Source organism: Sceloporus occidentalis, unplaced genomic scaffold, assembly GCF_023333645.1.
Source record: "Sceloporus occidentalis isolate IW3139 unplaced genomic scaffold, rSceOcc1.0.p SCAF_4, whole genome shotgun sequence".
Taxonomy (NCBI): Eukaryota; Metazoa; Chordata; class Lepidosauria; order Squamata; family Phrynosomatidae; genus Sceloporus; species Sceloporus occidentalis.
Window position 1 is genome coordinate 118,150,141 of NW_028316984.1, and position 20,991 is coordinate 118,171,131.

Sequence of the window (20,991 nt, forward strand, 5' to 3'; positions counted from 1 at the left end):
TTAGCCATTTATGGCATACATAATGGAGGATGGCAATCTTTATTATGTTGAAGAAATGACACGGGGGAGAGATTATAAACTCATGTATACCAGTGTAACTGATATCAAAATGTTACCTATTCCCTTACAGTCTGCAATTGTAAAGCCCTTTGATTGCTTTATTGAATGCTGCACAACCCTGACTGTATTACACCCACATTCAGTATCTGTTGTTTGATTTGCAAACTAGAACACTCTGCTAAGCTTAAGATAGATAAGTTGCATGGTTTTCTGGGTACTTTCTGAAGCGGTACTGATGAAAAGGTGCCATACTTTCTCTCTTACCTCCACCAGGGAATTTTTGCTGTTAGCTCATTTGTCTGCAAAAGAAAGTGTGTTTTGCCACTTCATTAAATTTGTGACATTATTCTTTTTATTTATTAAATTATTTTCCATAAAGTCTGGCTGAGGTTTGATTACTTCCTGTCTGTACAACTCAAATGTACCTTGGAATGTTTTACAATGTTGAACAGCTATGAAATATAAGTACTATGCAATTTGACTGTACATACATACATATTTTCATAAATACATCTGACAGGGACCTCAGAACTAAATAGGGAATTGTATGAGACAAAAGTACAACAGGCAGACTTATTTTGTCAAACTTTGAGATAATCAAAAAATAAAATGGGAATTTCCATTATAATGTGGGTACAGTAAATAAATTAAATAAATAAATTCATCATTTTACCAATGGAATAAGTTTAATGCATTGCAAATGATTTGACAGAAAAAGGGTGTAATTTACAACACTCTAAAACTTTTAACAACCATTGATTTATATGCATTGTACTGTAAAAGTCACCCGAGAGAAGCCTAGCAAGAATGAACGCATAGTGGTAGGTCCCAAAGGCAACTCCCAAATATCTTCCTCAGGCGGAGACTTTGGTAATTGTCTGTTGTATAAAACTCCCATCTCTTACAATTGCATTCATTTGGAAAGTTGGAAATTGCATCAGTTTTCCTCACAGAGAGAATAGTCCCAAGTTTTATACTTCAGTTATTGTGAAGACAATCTAAATCCACCGAGCAACAGACATTTCCATTCTGTATGGCATGGATGTGGAAAGGCAGAAAAGAAAAGAAAAGAAATACTGTTAGTACAAAGAGAAAAATAAATAGAACTTCTGATATAGCTTCTAGTGATCTAGACATGGGGAAAGAGTATTTTGTGGTTCTGATTTCAATATAAGAGACAACAGCCTAATAGTCTGTTTCTGATTTTCATAGTCCTGCTGTATACATTCTCTAGAAGCCATTACTGCAGAGTCTTGGTTGTAGAACTACAAAAACCCTTTCCTTCAGCAAACAGATACCCCCCTCCCAAGACTTAGAACCCACATGTAAATATCCAGTCACACAGAAGTTCTGTTCACACAATGTATCCCATTCAAGGTAAAGGAAAGGTGAGAAATCCAATCCTATGAAGGAGCCTCTGTGCAATTGTTCATTCACATGGCAGTATGTCTTACAGAAAAGTTAATGGACACATTGGAAATATTTGTCCACTTTATATACTATGTCCTGATAAAGTGAGAATATAATTATATATTCAAAGGATGGTGAATGTTCAATTCAGATTGTGATGGATGTGGATACAGAGCAATGATGTCTTTAACTAGGAAAATGAAGGACAAGCAGCTATACACCCCCCCTTTTTTTCTTGCTTTATCTGAGGTATAATGGATGTTTTCTCAATCAGACTGGAAACAGGATTGTACAAAAGGTCAATGAGATTGAGGAATAAGGACACAGTGTTATCTGCTTTCCCAAAAGAGCCATGTGATTATATCCTTCCAACAGTACAGTACAAGAATATCTAGAAGACTGAAACACTTTTCAGGAATATTTGGGAATGGTGGCAATTGCTACCTACTGATCTTCAGAAACCTTGAAAATCAACCTTCATCCCAAAAACTACTGATAAGAGCTGGGGATGTTTAGCCTGGAGAAGAGAAGGTTAAGAGGTGATATGATTGCCCTGTTTAAATATTAAGGAGGGGGCAAGCTTGTTTTGTGCTGCTCCAGAGAACAAGACCGAGAACAATGGATGCAAGCTACAGGAAAAGAGATTCCACCTAAACATTAGTAAGAACTTCCTGACAGTTAGGGCTGTTCAACAGTGGAACACACTCCCTCAGAGTGTAGTGGAGTCTCCTTCCCTGGAGGTCTTTAAGCAGAGGCTGGATGGCCATGTGTCGGGGATGCTTTGATTGAGAGTTCCTGCATGGCAGGGGGTTGGACTGGATGGCCCTTGCGGTCTCTTCCAACTCTATGATTCTATTTCTGTTAAATCAAATGAAACTGAAGCAAGCATTGACATGACTGCAGTTTAAATGTACAAATATCTAAATTGAAATTAGTTGACTGATTTGAATTTATTGGGGCCTCTAGTACTTAGCAACCACTTCTTTTTCTGTGGATTTTTTTTCTTTTGTATGCTGAATTGCTTTTGTTCTTTGCTGCTAGTTTTATATTGGTTTTATTATGGTCTATCTTCAGTTATTGTTATTGTCATTTTTGTTTTATTTGTACACGCACAGACAGACACACACACACTGCCTAAGAAACTGAAAAAACAATAAAAAGCTAAGACAAAGTATTTTGTTCAGAAATGAACAAATGTGTTCTGAAAGGTACAATTTAAGGAATAGCTTCCTCTCTTTCATGTACAGTTTGGTCAATACCAAGTGAGGTGAACACCTCTTACTCTACACAACAAACAGAACCATTGTAATATTGTGCTAATCCTATTTCTTCTATCATATGATCTGCATCTGGAACATCTGAGCAAGTACAATTGAACTTTAGGGATATAAAAATGGAAGCAATTCCCAGTTCCCTGGGAAACAGTCCCAAAAACGAAGAATGCTAATCATAGAGAATTAGCATTCAGCTGGTATAGCTGTATCTTATTTGTTGTAATAGACAAGAATAATTTGAGAAGAAAAAAAATGTCCTTAGACTACTTTATAAAATGTTCCATAAAACAGTATTTGGTACTCTCTGTGATCAAAAAAGAGAAAGAGAAAACAATCCTATTCATGAGAATGGTGTTATAAGAGCAAGACATTGTGATCTGCCTGTCAAGCATGGTTCAAATACTGCATATTAATAGTTGTAAAAAGCTACTATTTCAGGACACATTCATTTTTTTTTCATTTTAAATGAAAGGTATGTCTTTGGATAACTGATGTTAAGTGCCTAAGTACATTACACTGAGAGCTAAAGTGAATATTTTGCTTGTTTGTTAGTTTAAGGAAAGAAACCAAGGGGGGGAAAAAACCAAGAGTTAAATGTAAGGTGTTGCAAGATGCAAACCAAAGAGGAGGACTGAGTTTACCTGTTTTGAAATGTACTTTGCTGCTTGTTTGATTTGGTTGAAAGAATGGATGGAGTTGCAAAATAAAATATTACTAGAATAGGAAGGGAATGCCTTGAGGTTTGGGTGGCATCAATATGATGGTAAGATAGAGTGAATATGGATCTTAATAATCATCTTGAGATGTGGCTTTCTGAGAATATGGAATATATATATAAAGCAAGGATCTATCTGAAAATGCTTTTAAGGATCTAAGCACAATATGCTTTTTTATAGGAGAAAAAAATAACATGCAAAGAAAGATGGCTAATGCACCAGTATATATTGGATAATTGTCAAGGAGAATATAACATTAAATCCAAAGAAGCTTATGATGTTTTTTTTAATCCACATGTATTTGAATTACAACTCTGGACAGATGATGAATTTGTGATTGGTAATATGTATACACTTCTGTTAAAATTTTACATGGAAGAAGAACAAGTGAAAGGCCATATGATTAAATGGGCTAATAAAGTGGTCATAATATGCAGATGGAACAATGGGAAAGGATGTGGCCAAAGGGGCTGAAATTTACATTATGTTAAGATCTTAAAGACTTGTTTTATAAAATGATTCACCAGTGGTATTTGACACCAGGGAAATTATCTAGAATGTACAAGGAGGTCTTGAATGTATATGGAAATATGAACAACAGGAAGGGATACTTTCCCATATGTGGTGGACATGTGAAAAGGCTAAAAAGTTCTGGGTGCAAATACATACTTTGAGGCAGAGGATCTTAAAGGTTAATAATAAATTAAAACCAGAACTTTTTATTTTTGGTTTGTCGATAAATAATTGGAAAAGAGCCATGGAAAACTCCTCTAGTATATGACCATGGCAGCAAGATGGTTGTATGGACAAAGATGGAAGAATTCAATATTACCTAATAAGGAAGACTGTTAATACAATTAATTGAATTTGTAGGGTTTAATTAGAGAAAATTATTAATGGCATTTCTAAAAGACTGGAAACCATTGACTTAAAAAAAAGAAAAGTGAAGAGAAAAAGAAAAAAAAGGAGTATGTTATGATAACTTGGTTTTGGAATTTGTAAGTTTTCTTTATAGGAAGAAGTGGATGATGCAATTTTAGTGAGAGAGGTATGATTATATTATATCTATGCATGTATAACCAACAAAAAGAAAGTCAAAAGCTACATTTCTATTTTTTCATATCTCTTTTTATATCTTATTTCTCTTTTTTTCACTTTTCTCTATTTTTCCTTTTTTCCTCCACTATTAAATATTTGTAACTTTTCTTGCATTTGGAAAACTTCTAATAAAAGAGAGCAAAAGAGGGAGCCCTAAAATGCGGTGAAAATAACATGAGGTTATTATTATTATTATTATTATTATTATTATTATTATGTATCTGTGTTTGCTGTATTTTAAGATATGTTTTAATATTATTATTTTGTTTTTTTAGACTGTATGCCGTAGGCATGCTTTTAATTTTTGTTTTAATTTTTGTATACTCAGTATGTACAGTGCTGTGCAAATTTACAGCACTTTATAAATAAAGTTTACTAATAATAATGTAAAGTCATTTTTACAAAAAAAAAATCCTGCTCAGTTTGTTTTTCAAAGTTGGTATCAAATATTCTTTCTCCCTCCCAGTCTGTCTATCTGACTATTTCAATCTCTTTTTTAACCAGGCTAAGTATAGAGCAATGTCACAACAAATAAATACATACATACATACATACATAAAAACATCACAACAATATTATATGAGGCTTGAAAGCTATTAGTAGAGGTCCTACGGAGATCTTTAACTGGAGCTAAGCCTAGTGTACAATCATATGTCCACAAAGATCTGGGAAGGATTTCTGGATTGATTATGAAAAATTGTCAGAATCAGAAGGAATATTTAGACTGGGGCGGGGGGGGGGGTCTTTTGGACACTGTACTGGCAAAACCCACCTCTGATTACTCCTTGCCCAAGAAAACCCTATGAAACTCATGGGTCATAAAAAGCCAACAAGTGACTTGAAGGAGTACGCACATGCGCACACACATGCACACACACAATGAATTCTGAGTAATCCTAGATGGCAATCACAGTTTTCATTATTATGAGCTTCTTTTCAAACTTCTTTTATGGAGCTGTTGGTAAATTAATCTATAAATTATGCCCACCTTGAATCCCATTGTGGAGAAAGGTGGAATATAAATCCTATAAATAAATGAACAAACCATAGTCTCTATACTAATAATCATCAATTTTGTTCATTCTATAATATACAATGAATCCTTGGAATCTGCTGGGGTTTTGTTCCAGGGCCCCTCCCGTTGATCCCCAAATCCATGGACGCTCAAATCCCATTATATAGAATGGCATAGTAAAATGGTGACCCTTATATGCAATGGAAAAATAAAGATTTGCTTTTTGAAATCTCCCCCCCCCCCCCCGCCCCAATATTTTGAAGCCATAGGTGGTTGAATTGATGGATGCAGAACCTGTGAACATGGAGGGCTGACTGTATTATGACAAATGTACACAAAGGAACTTGGCTGTGATTTTTAAAAAAATCATAACCACAAAAAGGGGGGGGGGGCAGATTACAAAATTAGACTTGTGTTTATAAGATATTTTACCCCTTCCTTTAATCTCAATTTTCCCCTAATCTATGTAAAGAAATATAACAAGATTCATAAATTAGTCTAAACAAATGAAACATGAGTGTATGGCATCCTGTAGTTTGTACTACTATAATTGCTTTCAGGGTAGGTTTTAAAACAAACAAACAAACAAAAACATACAAAAAACCCCTCCATATTTATACATTTCTAAAATTCTTATCAATTATTAACGTCACTCTTCTACATGCACATTAAGAATACCTGTCATCTTACAAATTCTGTATAGTATTCCCTGCCATTTTATGACTAAATACCTTGCATTTGCAAGTTGTACAAGGAGATCCAAGCATTGTCCACACAGAGCCACTGAGTCGTGTTATTCCATGGTTATCTAGACATGTTTTTCTGATATCATAAGTGATGTTGTCAGCCAAACAAGGGTCACTAACACAACGAGGACAACACTCTCCTTCTGATATGGATGTGTAGTCACAGTTCAGAGTGGGGCATGCAAGTGGCCAACAATCCACTTCACCTTCCTATGAACATGAAAAAGATAAATAGAAAGTTAAGGCAAAATATTGTACCCATCTATGAAATAAAATATCAATATCTGACATTGTTTGACCTTGGTTTTAATGATAAATTAAGTTAAGTTACAACATAACTTCTTAAATTACAACACAATTACCTAACAGGTATTGGAACAACATGTTGTGGCAACTGTCAGAGAGTTCTATGAGGATTATCACGCGAGGCACTTTACGCACTGGAATCATTGCCCAAATGCTTCAGAAGTGCAGAGATGGGATAGCCGGTCACACTTCTGAAGCGTCACTGAAGCGCATTCCGCTCTTCACCCATCAACAAATCATTTGTGGAGAGAAGAGCAGGATGCCTCAATGACGCTTCAGAAGCATAACTTACTATCCCACTTCTGTGCTTCTGAAGTGTCTCGTGTGAAAGTGTCCAAAGAGACTGTAATCTGATAGTCTCCAGGTATTTAAGAACACTATACTACATTGCATGCATAACATGTCTGTCTGTAAATGATATTTTATAATTATGTATAAAAGCACCCCATTTAAAAGCCCTTTTCATGAGTGTAATAATCATATAGCAGAGTAGTAGGAGTGAATCCTAATATCCTAATATCAAGGTGTTGACCAGTGCATCTATACACAACCATAGATGAGCCACAAGACTGGAGCTCCTATCTCAAGGGACACCTCATAAGTGTTCCTTTTCAAATGCCTACTTAACATATGGATATTAGGGGCTGTGGATTCAGAATTCATTGTGAACACTGAACAGATGATGTATATATACAATATACAAAAGCTAATGCACATCTCTGCTTTATTTCATGGAACATGCACACTGATGCTGATTTTAGAATGTTAATTTAGCTGGATTGCCAAATTGCATAATAATATATTCAGTATTAAGTGCTACATATAAAAACCTATTTGTTATAAAGGGGTTTTAAAGCACATTTTCCTTGATGCTTCTATACCAACACTGCTGACATGAATCACACTCTTTCAATGAAGCTTGCATGGTACTACTTCTAGTTCAATTGATCAATTGTACCACAAAGCTTTGTTTTTCCATGACTAATTGGCACTTTATGCTGTGTAACAATTACTTTACAATAGCCTACTAGACATTATGTTAAAAATACTACTTTAAACAACTAGGTTTAAAAAATGCTGATACAATATTTTAAATAAGTAAGGATATAATTTTCTTTAGAATTATCAGCTACAAACCAGAACTAGTGCTGTAAATACATGCAATGTAATGTATATATTAAGGATGAAAAATGCCCATGTTAGGGGAGATCTGGAAGGGGCAAAAGTGCTTGGGTATGTGTCATATGAAAAGACAGAACAGTAGTAATATGTACCCTTGATTTTTAAATTTGGTTTGGTTGTCTTAAATATTTACTACTTGGGGATCTCGTGAAACATTGTGCTGATTTCCATACCAGACAACGGCACTGTTGACAGCTATATGTCCAGTTATCACCACTTCGGTACAGCTTGTTTCCATTCTGGTCTAAACACTGACTGGTTACTCTGGTATCACATTCTGGGCAACAGAAGAAATCAACACTGGGATTCTGACAATCACAAGCAGTCCGTCGACAGAATATCTTGCCATCCTATCAAGAAAAATAAAATCACTAGTATTAACAAAATGGGATATAATGAATCATGCCTAGAAATCATTGTATATTTTAAGTTATTAATAATATTTGACACTCTAAAAGTACAACTGACTGTGAAGCCAAACAACCACTTTTCATTCCTACACATCAGTTTAATTAAGTATTTGTTTATAGGCTAGTTTCAAAGGGCAGTGAAGAGAAGATAAATGGGATTATGTCATGAGTTAATGAAAGAGGGGAACATATTATAAAATCAATTCTATAGCAGTTATGCTTTTACTTCTGAATAGTGTACTAGTTGCTACTCAAACGATTCTATGATTCTATGATTCTAAGCCACCAAGGTGGATGGAGGAAAGACTGAGAGGAAGGAAGGGAGAGAACTGGTTGTCAGATGGGGTCAGGTGGGGAGTGGGGGATTTGTACGCATGAGTAGCATTTCCCTTTGGGATGCACATGGGGTGATGTTGAAAGGGATTGTGTGGTGCTCGAGCTTCTTTCTTGCTTGTATATAAGGGACTTGAGCATCCACATATTTTTGTGTCTGTGGAGGATCCTGTACCCAATCCCTTGCAGATATTGAGGGCTTCATATCTTGCAATTTTTAAAAATCAAACTGAGATTGTGAAAAAGGTTTCCACTTTGCAAGGAATACAACACACACACCCCACTCACACAAGATTCATTAACCAAAAAGTTCTTCATTTCAACACTTTTGCTCTCCCAAAACGCCCCTGTGAAACAATTGTATTCTGAACAACATCTTTGGGGTACATTAAATAAAGAAAGGTTTATAACATCACTATACAGTAGTTTTCTTCACAGTCTTTTGAATCACTACGCAGTTATGGAGAGGGTATTTATAATAAATTGCAGCTGAACAGGTGGTCCCATTACTTTAACACAAATGCACTATGGTACAAAATCAGGACTGTCAGAATTTCATAAAGCAAGCAAATGGAGGAAATTATCCCTTTGCCTACCTTTATACCCAGCTATACTTTTTAAAACATGTTGGCCTTCAGCTTATCAAATGAAAGAGTAGGTGAGTAAGTACTGCCCTGTCTAATAACTCTGAGCACATATACACATTCTTCTTTTACTGAAAGCAGTGGGTGGTAGAAGTCTTTGAAATGAGACTTTTCTATCACAGTTGCTCAATATTTACTATTTGGATGGGTATGAATGGCTACTCGCTAAATTAGAATCCTTCTGATAAGTAATACATTGAGATTATTATCAAATATATAAAAAACCACTATATGCAGGTTTTGATGAAAAAGGGAAAATCAGTTTATTTAAAGTGTGGCGATGATAATTATAGGGATTATTGTGCTGGAAATTCTACCTGTTCATATAGATAAAAATAAACAGTTCCAGCACTCTTACATGCAAAGGGGGGGGGGGGAGGGAAACCAAGAATATTAATGAGCAGTTAAAAAAGCAATAACATTGGGGTCTATGATAAATGGGGTCCCCCATTTCTCAGAGGACTTCTACCAGACAACAAAGGGTTAAATGTTGGGTGAGGTGTATTATAATGAAGGTTTACATCAGAGATGATGGGATGGCATCTGGCCAATGAGGTGGGAGCAGTTGGGTAGAACTGGGAATCTTCAAGAGACTTCCAAGGGAAGGTTTTAAAAAATCTCTCTACAACATGAGGCTTGAGTTCTGCCTTTGTCTACCTTTTGGGGCTGTGTGCACTGAAGCTGACCTTAAGGAGCTGGTAGAGTGGGACAAAGGAGTCCAGGCTTCCAGCTGTCCAGAAACATTAAGGACTACAAATTCCATCTGGGCTGTAAGTTAGGCCCGGTACAGACTGCCCAAAAACGGTAGTCTGCAGGCACCCATCTTAACTCCAGAGGGACACCACAGCCGCTAGACCGTGCAACATCCCTCTGGAGTTAAAAGAACCCAGTTTTTCCAGGTTCTTTTATTGGTGCCTGGGTTATGTCACGAGTGCACCAATGGCTCACTTGACGTAACGGACACACCGTGACGTGTGGACACTATGCGTCCATTATGTGAAAATGGTGATGGCCGTGTAGACGGGATGCCACCATCAGGCTGCCACCATTACATGCTAAGGTTCCAGATCTTGCGATTGCTGCACAGTCCGGAACCCTAGTATCACCGCCGCCACACCCCTTTCGGCCCATCTGTCTTGGGCCGAAGATTAGGAACATGTACTAGTTAGTAGTGTTATGATTTTTGGTTATTTTACTGGCTTGGCTGAAATGATTGTATTCTGTAACTTCCATTTCTCTGTGCCTGTAGGACAAGAAATCCTACATGTAATGATAGCCTTTGCTCTAGAATTCTGGAGTTAGAATAAAGCTTTCATTTAAAGTACCTTGCCTCTCTCACATTCCTTTTCATGTGTCTTTGGCTCTGCAAGTTCTTGCCTATGTTGACAAGGAAACTCCCTATAAATCACTCAGCAAAGTCCTGGTGTGTTGCTAAGAGAACTCAGCTTAATTCATCAGCTGGTGGCAGCTGTTCAAAAAAGGTGGTCTCAAGGGGTCCATCTAGCTCAGCAGGAGTGGAAAGGAGATCCAGAAGACTTTTAATAATGACCTCTGTGGGTAGAGAGTCATAACAGGATAGCAGCATTTGGCTCTGAGCCCACAGAAATCATAACAGTGTCCTGAACAATTAATTGAAGGGGGGGGGGTAGAGGGAAGGCAGCTGCATTTAAAAATGGGGGAGTAAGGTGTTAGTTTATTCCTCTACTCCATCCCATCCAAAACATTATTGTCCTCTCCCCTCTTTATGCTGTTTCACCTGTACCAATGAATAGTAAGCCACATCAATTAATAAAGGTGGGATTGATAGTAGAACAAAGCAGTGATAAGAGAAAGGAAGGTAGAAGCACAGTTAAGCACTTAGATTGTGGTTCAAGTTAATGGTTTCGAGTTTCAAATTGGGATCTCATTCACAAAAGTAGAACAACTGAGAGTCTTGATCCTGTCCCAAAACAAAGGCCCTCAGATGTGCTGGACTACAAGTCCCACTCAGTATAAGCAACCTAACACATTACAGCATATCAGGATTCTTGTCCCCATTTCATCTTTATAAGAAGTATGTTGTGTTTGTATGAAAGAGAAGGCCAATCTTGTTATGCCTTCACTATCTCTAAAGAATGCCCACCTTAGTGACATCTGATAATACATTCCGTATATTCATTTGAGTGCCACAGTAAAACATTTTTATCTGCTCAAGGGTTTCGAGTTATTCTATTTACTTTCTTTCTCTCTTATTCTCTCTCTCTCTCTCTGGTTAACTTTTGGGGGTTGTTGTTAGGTATTAATCTATTTGCCATAGTCAATGTTCAAAGTAGAATAAATATTATAAACTTTGGAAAAAATACAGAAATTTAAACAGGGGGCTTCTGTATTTTCAACTTTATTCTTCTCAAAGCTTTTGTAGTGTAGGCTAATGTTTTGTGCTAAGTGAATTTGTTTTATTTTGGGTTTGAGGGTTTTTTTTTGGGGGGGGGGTGGTGGTTAGGTTTTCAAATTCCTAAACCAAATGTCACGATCCAAGGTGCATCAGATCCACAAAATGTTCTTCTCAGCTGATGCATATAAACATATCCAAAGGTTGAAATGGAAACAGTGAGATCAAATGGCAATAATACACACACACACACACACACACACACAAGCTTAATACCCAAATATGATCCTGGCCAGCAATTTGGGACAACTCGCAGAAAATGTAACAGGGGAAACATATTTGGCATCTCAGTCTCATGCTGGAGGGAAGATATCTCAAAATATTGGAAAATCCTTGACACTGCTGCCCTGCCATACACAGACAGCTCATCTTGACCAGATTTCTATCAATGGCAAAACTTTTTTCATATCCCAAGCTACCAGCAGACTTTTCTACTCCTGGGGCCTTTCATATCACACAATTATACTGCTTTATTTTCAGCTTTAACTGCCATGGTTGGATCCTGAGATTTGCAGTTTAGTGAGTGGTACTTAGAATTTGAAGCCAGAGAGCAATAGTGTGTCACCAGATCTGTCAAATTACCAACCTAGGGAGCTTCAAGACAGCTGTCAAGATGGATCTCTTCCGGAACAGAACCCGGCCATGTAACTCCCCCCCACATACATATATAAGCAAAGACTCTGCCCACCATTATTTTATTATTGTATTATTGTTTTTAGATTTTATCATTTGTAACTCTAATGGATAGTATAGTTTAATCCTTTTTTAAGGGGAGGGGGTTGTATATATTGTATTTTTAAAGGTTGCACGCTGCTTTGATTGTGGTAACAAAAAATGGGATATAAATTAAAGTTTTTATTATTATTATTATTATTATTATTATTATTATTATTATTATTTTACAAGCCCCAGGATTCCAAATTACAAGTCTCAGTATTCAACAAAATGTTACCATGGCAGTTAAAGTGAAATCATAGCACTATAATTATGCCTTGTGAAAGGACCCCCTGTACTTTCTCAGCTCCAAATGCCACAAAAGAACAAATGGGAGTTTTGAATTAGGATCCTATTAGAACCTCTCTGTATCCACAGAGAAAGAAATGAAAATTGAAGTGAGTTGACTCATGCAGTTTTCCATACAACCCAAAGAAAGAATGGACATCTGATATTTTCATCTTCTTATTTTTAAAATATCTTTCCTGAAGTGTGGCAAAATGCAACTTCAATGTGATTATATTTATAACTGCATCAAGATCCCTTTCTGTTGCATTTTCATGATTTCTACCTCTACTTGCAGACACTGCATGAATACTATAAAAAACAATCTTGATATTTTTGCTTTTGCCTGGTGCTTTTACCAAAGATGCATATCTAATCTGCAAAACACTGCCCAAAGACAATGTCCACAGAGAGCTGTTCAACACAGCTGTTTGAAAGAGGAAAACTGGAGTCTCCTTCTTTGGAGGCTTTTATTTTTAAAAAAACAAGTAAATAATAATAAAACTATTTGAAAAACAGTTAACAATGTTTCACTTGTTCAATTGGAACATACACTTGTTATTGTTTCACTTTGTTGTACTTAGTTACACTTTGTTACTTCTCTCTCTCTCTCTTTCTAGAGAACTCCTGTTACTGTCACTTAGGACCCTCACACCATCCTCATTTACTGTTATCCTTCTGACCTTATTTCAATACTAACCCTCAGGCTAACCCTATCCCTCAGGTTATCAGACCAGCAACTCCCTCACTAAGGAGGCTGGAAGGCCATCTGTTGAGAATGCTTTGATTGTGTATTCCTGCATGGCAGGGGGATGGGCTGGATGGCCCTTGTGGTCTCTTCCAACTCTGATTTGATTAATGTCAAAGCATAAAAGCCATAGTATATTATCTGTCTGAATATATGAGCATCTGTAGTGGAGAATGGAAGTGAAGGGAGAGAAAACATAAGCATACTGTGTATGAGTCCAATCAGAGAATATTAGAAAGACTCTCTTGTTTAAAATAGAATAAAAGATGAGTTGGGTTCAAGGAAAACAAACTCACAAAGCAAAACAAAAAGGTGGAAAGCTCTCATTGCTAAAAAGAAATTTAAAACCAGCCTTGGATTTGTTTCAAATGATGGTGATGACGACGACGACGACAAAAGCTTGCTTTATCCTTTCACTTGCATCCTAGTTTCCACTGTAATACTTAATCAACCTTATTATCCCTTGTCAACTTCTACTCCACCACTATATTGTACAATGGGCATACACTTGTGTGTCAGTTTTAAAAATAAACTGTAATAAATATCCAACAATGGCAATCACATAAAATTTGTAATTACAGTCCATCCTCGCCTTACGCGGGGGATCCGTTCCAGATCCCTCCGCGTAAGGCGAATTCTGCCTATGCTCGAGCCCCATTGGAAACAATGGGGCTCATGTGCGGTGGCGCGGCAGCGCAGGCGCGCGTGGGGCTTGAGTGCGTATGCTCAAGGCCGCGTATGACGCGCCCGCGTATGGCGCGGGTGCACTGTAAATAGATATAGTGTGTGTGTGTGTGTGTGTGAGAGAGAGAGAGAGACTCAGTGTGGCACAGTGTTTGAGTGTGGGACTATGGCTCTGGAAACCAGGCTTCAAGTCCCAGCTTGGCCATAAAACCCACCGGGTGACCTTGGGCAATTCACACACTCTTAGCCTCAAGGGAAAGGAATGGCAAATCTCCTCTGAACAAATTGTGCCAAGAAAACCCCATGATAGGTTAACCTTAGGGTCGTTATAAATCAGAAATGACTTGGAAGCACACAACAACAACAACAACAACAACAACAACACAGCATGCTTCTGTTATTTGAACTTAATTTGAATGTTATCTTTCTAACACACTATTAGACTTCTTTGCCCTCATACACTTCTTATTCTCAAAGTATTTTGTATTATGTACACTGACCTGCTCTCTTTGCTCTCTGCAGAGAGCAATTCGGCCCCAATATTGCTGTGTCACAAATATGTAGCCTTTTATACTATACCAAGTCTCTTGTTGCTCAGTGTCAAAAATCTATCTCTAAATAATATCAGCCACTTCTATATAATCTTTGCACCATATCCACAGAATAAACAAGTAGAGAATCTGCTTTCGTCTCATGTTGAAAAAGGAATAAAAATGACAATAATGGTTATTACTAATTCCAAATCATGATGGAGTGGGGACTTTCAACTTTTCCGCATTTTAAAAAAAATGTACAAGGAGAAGATGTGATCTTTGTCCAATGGCAAGAGGTTGTGAAATACATTTGAATAATTAGAGGTCTGTGTTAAAGGTGGACAACATAGATGGGTTCAGGGATGGATCCAGAGGTCCATTTTCTACCCCTGGGATCTTTTGAGGATGTACAGACAATAAATAATAAATGGAAATCTATTTCTGATTTTGAAAAAACAAGGCTTTTTTTTACGTAATATCAAACAGTGTCAGTGTGATGTAGTAATTTGAGCACTGGACTACAACTCTGGAAATCACGGTTTAATTCTCCACTCAGCCATTGAAATCTACTGGATGACCTTAGGTGAGTTATAGAAAATTCTCAGCTCCAGAAAATTCCACGATAGGTTCACCTTAGGGTTGCCAAAAGTTGGAAACAACTTAAAGGCACACAATCTCTCTCTCTCTGGCTTTGCTTCGCGAACGAAGATTCAGGAAGGACTCATCCCGTGCTTTGTACAAGCGCGTTGGTGACTAAAAAGGACAATCCAGGACAAACAGGTCCGGTTGCAGAAAGCATAGCGAAATGTCTCCTTGGGTGATGTTTCCGGGTTGTGGTTCTTTCTGCATTGTTTCTCTTCGAGACTCGTTTGCCGTGAGCTTTCGAAAAAGGCTGCAGCCTCGTGGATAGTGCGTCTCCATGCCTCCTGATGTGAGGCCAGGGCGGACCATTGTTGGTGATCAATTTGGCCAAGTCTGAGATGTTGTTTCAGGGAGTCCTTGTATCTCTTCTTTGAGGCACCCCTCTTACACTGACCCATGGCAAGTTCAAGGTAGAATACTATTTTTGACAGGCGATGGTCCTTCATCCTAGAAACGTGTCCTGCCCAGCGCAGCTGCGTCCTCAATAGCATGGCCTCAAGGCTGGTGATCCCTGCTTGCTCAAGGACAGCAACATTCGTCACATAGTCAGTCCAGTGTAAATTTAGAATTGTGTGTAAACAGCGCTGATGAAAGCGTTCAAGGAGTTGTAACTGCTGGCGATAGGTGACCCATGTTTCAGACCCATAGAGGAGAATAGACAGTACAATGGCTCTATACACACTGATTTTTGTGCTTCGCCTCAAGTGTTCGTTACTCCAGACTCTTTTGTGAAACCTTCCAAATGCACTATATGACTTTGCCAGTCTGTGATCGATCTCTTTATCAGTCTTGGTGTCTGAGGAGATGATACTTCCCAGGTAGGTGAACTGTTGGACGGACTTAAGCACAGATGCGCCTATGGTCATGTGGGGATGGTAGTGTTCTTCCTGAGGTGCCGGCTGGTAGCAAACTTCTATTTTCTTCAGACTGACTTCCAGTCCAAAGAGCTCTGCAGCTGTTGCAAAACAAGATGTTAGGCGCTGCTGAGCTGCGTCCATATGGGCAACGAGGGCAACATCGTCAGCAAAAAGCAGCTCACGGACTAGATAGTTTAGAGTCTTAGTGCAGGCCCTCAGGCGGCTTAAGTTAAACAGGCTACCATCAGTACGGTAGCGTATATAAATGCCGTCTTCTTCTTTGAGATCTGCCGTAGCCCTTTGGAGCATCATGCTGAAGAAGACTGTAAATAGAGTTGGAGCGAGAACACAACCTTGTTTCACACCATTAGTTGTTAGAAAAGGCTCTGAGAGAGCATCGCCATATCTGACTTCACCTTGCTGGCCTTCATATAGCACGATGATCATTTTGAGGAATTTGGGGGGGCATCCTAGTCATTCCAGGATCTGCCACAGACCTTTTCTACTCACAGTGTCGAAGGCTTTGGTGAGGTCGACAAATGTTACATAAGAGTCTTTTGTTCTGCTCTCTACATTTCTCTTGCAGTTGTCTAAGGGCAAATACTATGTCTGTAGTGCTCCTATTAGCTCTAAAACCTCATTGGCTTTCAGGGAGAAGTTCTTCTGCAATAGCAGGGACTAATCTGTTCTGCAGTATCCTTGCAAGGATTTTTCCAGCAATGGAGAGCAGTGTTATACCTCGATAGTTTGAGCAATCCGATTTTGCTCCTTTTTTCTTGTACAGGGTGATGATGACTGCATCTCGGAGATCTGATGGCAGTTCGCCTTTTCCCCAGCAACTCACAAGGAGCTCGTGGAGTTTAGCATGGAGTACATAACCTCCATGTTTCCAAGCTTCAGGTGGAATTCCATTGATCTTGGCAGCCTTGCCAGTTTTCATCTGCTGTATGGCCTTAACGGTTTCTTCCAAAGTGGGAGCTATGTCCAATTCCTTCTTCATTGGTTGTTGTGTCATATGTTGAATAGCTGAGTCTTGGACTAAGATGTGGCACTAAAGAGGATTTGGAAATGTTCAGCCCATCGGTTCAGAATGGAAGCTTTATCTGTGATTAGTGTTTGACCATCTGTACTGTATAGGGAGCTTTGGATCTGATATGTAGGTCCAAACACTCCTTTAAGAGCCTCATAAAATCCTCTGGAACCACCCAGATCTGCACAACATTGTGTCTTTTCTGCTAAATTGATCCACCACTTGTTCTGAATGTCTCGGAGTTTTTGTTGGAGTTGATTACATGCACGGCGAAAGGCTGCTTTTTTTACATGGCAGGATGGCTGGGCAAGGTGTGCCTGGTGAGCAGTTCTCTTCTTTGCCAACAGCTCCTGGATCTCTTGGTTGTTTTCATCAAACCAGTCTTGGTTTTTCTTGAGGGAGAACCCTAAGGATTCTTCCGCAGATTGCAGGATGCTGTTTTTGATATGCTGCCAAAGCCCTGTAGGAGAAGAGTCTACAGGATGGTCTTCAAGTTTGGTTTGCAAATTTGCCTGGAAGTTGTCTCTCATGGCAGCTTGTTGAAAATTGTTGACTTGGAGTCTCCTCTTTAGGATGCCACCCCTCTTAGGTTTGAACTGAAAATGAAGATTTAGTTTGCATCTTACGAGGCGATGATCTGTTTGACATTCTGCACTGGGCATCACTCGGGTATGACGGACATCACAAATATTTCTCTGGCACACTAGGATATAGTCAATGAGGTGCCAGTGTTTGGATCAGGGATACATCCAGGTTGTCTTCAGGCTATCTTTCTGCTGAAAGATGGTGTTTGTAATAGTCAGCTGCTGTTCTGCACAAAACTGTAGCAGGAGGCGTCCATTATCATTACAGTTTCCCACACCATGCTTGCCTAAAACACCTTTCTAGGCTTTGAAGTTCTTTCCTACTCTGGCATTGAAGTCACCAAGGATAATGATTTTGTCTTCTGCAGGGACTTTCTGTATAAGGTGGCGTAGGTCTGAGTAGAATTTGTCTTTCTCCGCAGGGTCGGCTTGCATAGTTGGGGCATATATACTGAAGAGAACAACATGTGGGAGGCATAAGGAGATAATACGATCAGAGTGTCCTGTTGGCAAGGTTTCGAGTTTGGAGGCAATGGAGTTTTTGATCATAAAGCCTATACCTGAAAAATGTTGTTCAGTTTTGGGTTTGCCAGACCATTAGAGTGTGTATCCAGCACTGTGTTCTTTAAGGCTGCCTTCCTCGTGGAGACGAACTTCACTAAGAGCAGCGATGTCGATGTTAAGTTGTGACAGTTCATGGGCTATTAGGGCAGAACGACGCTCAGGACGTCCACTATCTGCAGAATCTTGCATGGTTCTGATGTTCCAGCATGCAAGCGTTTGCACCTTTGGAGGCTGGTGTGTGCCTTTGTCTCTTCATCTTTGTTTGACCGCATCAGAAGATGCCCGTTGGCCACAGCTAGCCAACCGGGTTGTTGGGGATGAGCTTTCATTAGGCCACCTTTTCTAGGCCCCTCTCCATATGGAGCAAGCAGTGCTCTCCTTTAAAAAGGCTGCTTGGTCATTCAGGATGCTGCCAAACAAGACTGTCATCCCTGGTCAGTCTCAAGCAACCAAAGTCCTGAACCGCCTACATGCAGGGTTGGGTCTGCGGCTTCCTGTGCATCTTTACACCTGCCATTTCATCCCTTGCCTATCGCTACAGGGCTTTTTCAGAGATTGGATGTATCCTTCGAGCCTGTGCAATGGATTTTTCTGGTGGAGCACAGCGTGCACAGAACTAGCCTCACCCTTTAAACCAGAGGTTCGTCTGCTGAGGCCTTGACAAGCATGGACGGTAGCAGCGAGGTCCTTGGGTTTGATTAGAGTTTCCTTCTCTTAGATGGTTGACCTTACAGAGTTAGACGAGCACCATTTGCCCGGGTTTGGGATTAGAGTTTTCCTTCTCCTAGGATGGTTGCCATAAGGCTAGAGAGCCCATCCTGCCCTTTGGCGCTCTTGGTCAGACCCTTTGGTTGTGACCTGTCTGGCATGGGAGGCCCTGCCGGTGGCTATTATACCACCTCCAGCATAGCTCACAACATCATTAGGGTGTGCAAGCCTCTCCCCCACGACAAGGAGGCGTCAATGGAGAGGAGGCACACAATAATAACAATGAAAACCTACAGGGAAAGCCCTGTAACCAAGTTACAAAATGATTGCCTATTTTTAGTTGTACTGGCTAGAATTATCTTGGCCACTTATGAATGCATACCCACTGTGGTTGCAAAGTTACACTGTGATTCCCAACCTGATTCTCCGAGTCCCCAATTACTGGGCAGCAGCTGCTGCAATTGATGGGGATCCATTCCCCTGTCAGTCTGGAATTGGTGTTCCCACCTCTCCCATAAGCAATCTCCCTTGTGACAGGCAGAAGCAGGGTCCCTATAACAATGCCTCCTCTCACCAGAGGTTGCTCATGCAAAGTATGGAGGTGGAAACATCAGTCAGCTGCTTTCTAAGTGACAGGGTAACTGATCCCAGTCAACTGCAGTGGTTGCTTCCTGGTAAATGATGACTGGGTGGTTTTCACAGTCCCAGTGTATCCCCTGAACTAGAACATATAGAGGGACTGTGAATACAAAACAGTTATGAAAGCACAACTCTAGGTTAGGCACTTGTAACTGCCCTAAAGGATTCTGTCCAGTATTTTTAAACAGCTTTTTATTGTTCATAATTGTATATTTTAAATTGTTTTTAATAAGACTGATAATTTATTTCCATTCTAAAGTTGACCGTTTGTATGTTTTAACTGTACTGGCTTTGATTTCGTGTGTAAGCTGCCCTTGGTGACTTGGCTTAGAGAAAAGGCAGAATATAAAAAAGTTAACAAGAACAATAATTTGCTGCCTTTGAAGGCTTCCAGAGACCCTTTCACACTACACAGTGATACCATGATGGTTCCACTTTAATTGCCATGGTTTCATCTGGTGAATTCTGGAATTTGTAGTTGAGAAAGGGATATTTAGCATTCTTATTCAGATTATTCAAGGCCTTCACCAAACTACAAATATCAGGATTCAATAGGATCCATCCACAGTAGCTGAAGCAGAATCATGGTACTAAAATTATGTGCTGTAAAAGGGTCCAGGAAATATACTTTTCTTTTTTTCTGCTATAAATAGGGCAGGGACCCACAGGGAAAAAATCCTTGAGCCTCAGGGCCACAACTGGCCACATTTTGAAAGTAAAAGCATACAATAAAATAGTTTAACAAGGATTTTCAGCTTTTAAAAGTGGACATGGGAAAGTGGACATGGAGAATGTGTTCAATAATAACTGTCATATAGGGGAAAAGGCAAAATGCTCAGACATGCCATGTTGAGAAAATATAATAGATTCTCTATACTATTCCAAATAACAACAACAACAACAACAACCTGGCTCCACACTTAAGAATTTATCACAAAATGGTCATAAAGGAGAATTTCAACAGGATAAAAGTGTCTTTGGCCAGTATTCATCACACAATATCATGTCCATCCTGCTGCTGCTTTGAATCCCATCATTTCCTAGAGTGCTCCTTTCCATTGATGGGTAAAATCCATCAATACCCCCCCAATCACACTACTTTTGCATTATGGATTTCTGTGTGATAAGTGCCACCGTCTGCAGTTTTGCTTCTCAGACAGTCACATAGTGTGAGTGGACATAGTTCTGTACCTCTTCCCTTCTCTCCCTTGCCACTCCCTAGCAGGTTGTTCCCCCCCCCCCCATTTCTATTTCTTTATTTAATTTCATTGCATTGGCATAATTGTGCAATTGTGGTAAAAACAAAAACAAAAATAATAAAAAACCAAAAGGCAGGCTAGTTAGGGCACAGACAAGAAGGTGGGTGATAGAGCCTGTG

At 39.2% G+C, this 20,991-nt stretch overlaps 1 protein-coding gene across 5 annotated transcripts in view; it reads right to left on the minus strand.

The window, feature by feature from the left end:
- Positions 1-724: 724 nt before the first annotated feature.
- The window catches only part of NELL1 (neural EGFL like 1), a 630,714-nt gene continuing 610,447 nt past the window's right edge, over positions 725-20,991 (minus strand). For all 5 annotated transcript variants that reach the window (XM_089521361.1, XM_089521359.1, XM_089521360.1 and 2 more), the window contains 3 exons: positions 7,981-8,157; positions 6,305-6,529; positions 725-1,089 (listed from right to left, as the gene is read on the minus strand). In XM_089521361.1, coding sequence (XP_089377487.1) covers positions 1,039-1,089; positions 6,305-6,529; positions 7,981-8,157 — 453 coding nt within the window. In that variant the 3' untranslated portion in view covers positions 725-1,038. The remainder of the gene's footprint in view (positions 1,090-6,304; positions 6,530-7,980; positions 8,158-20,991) is intronic.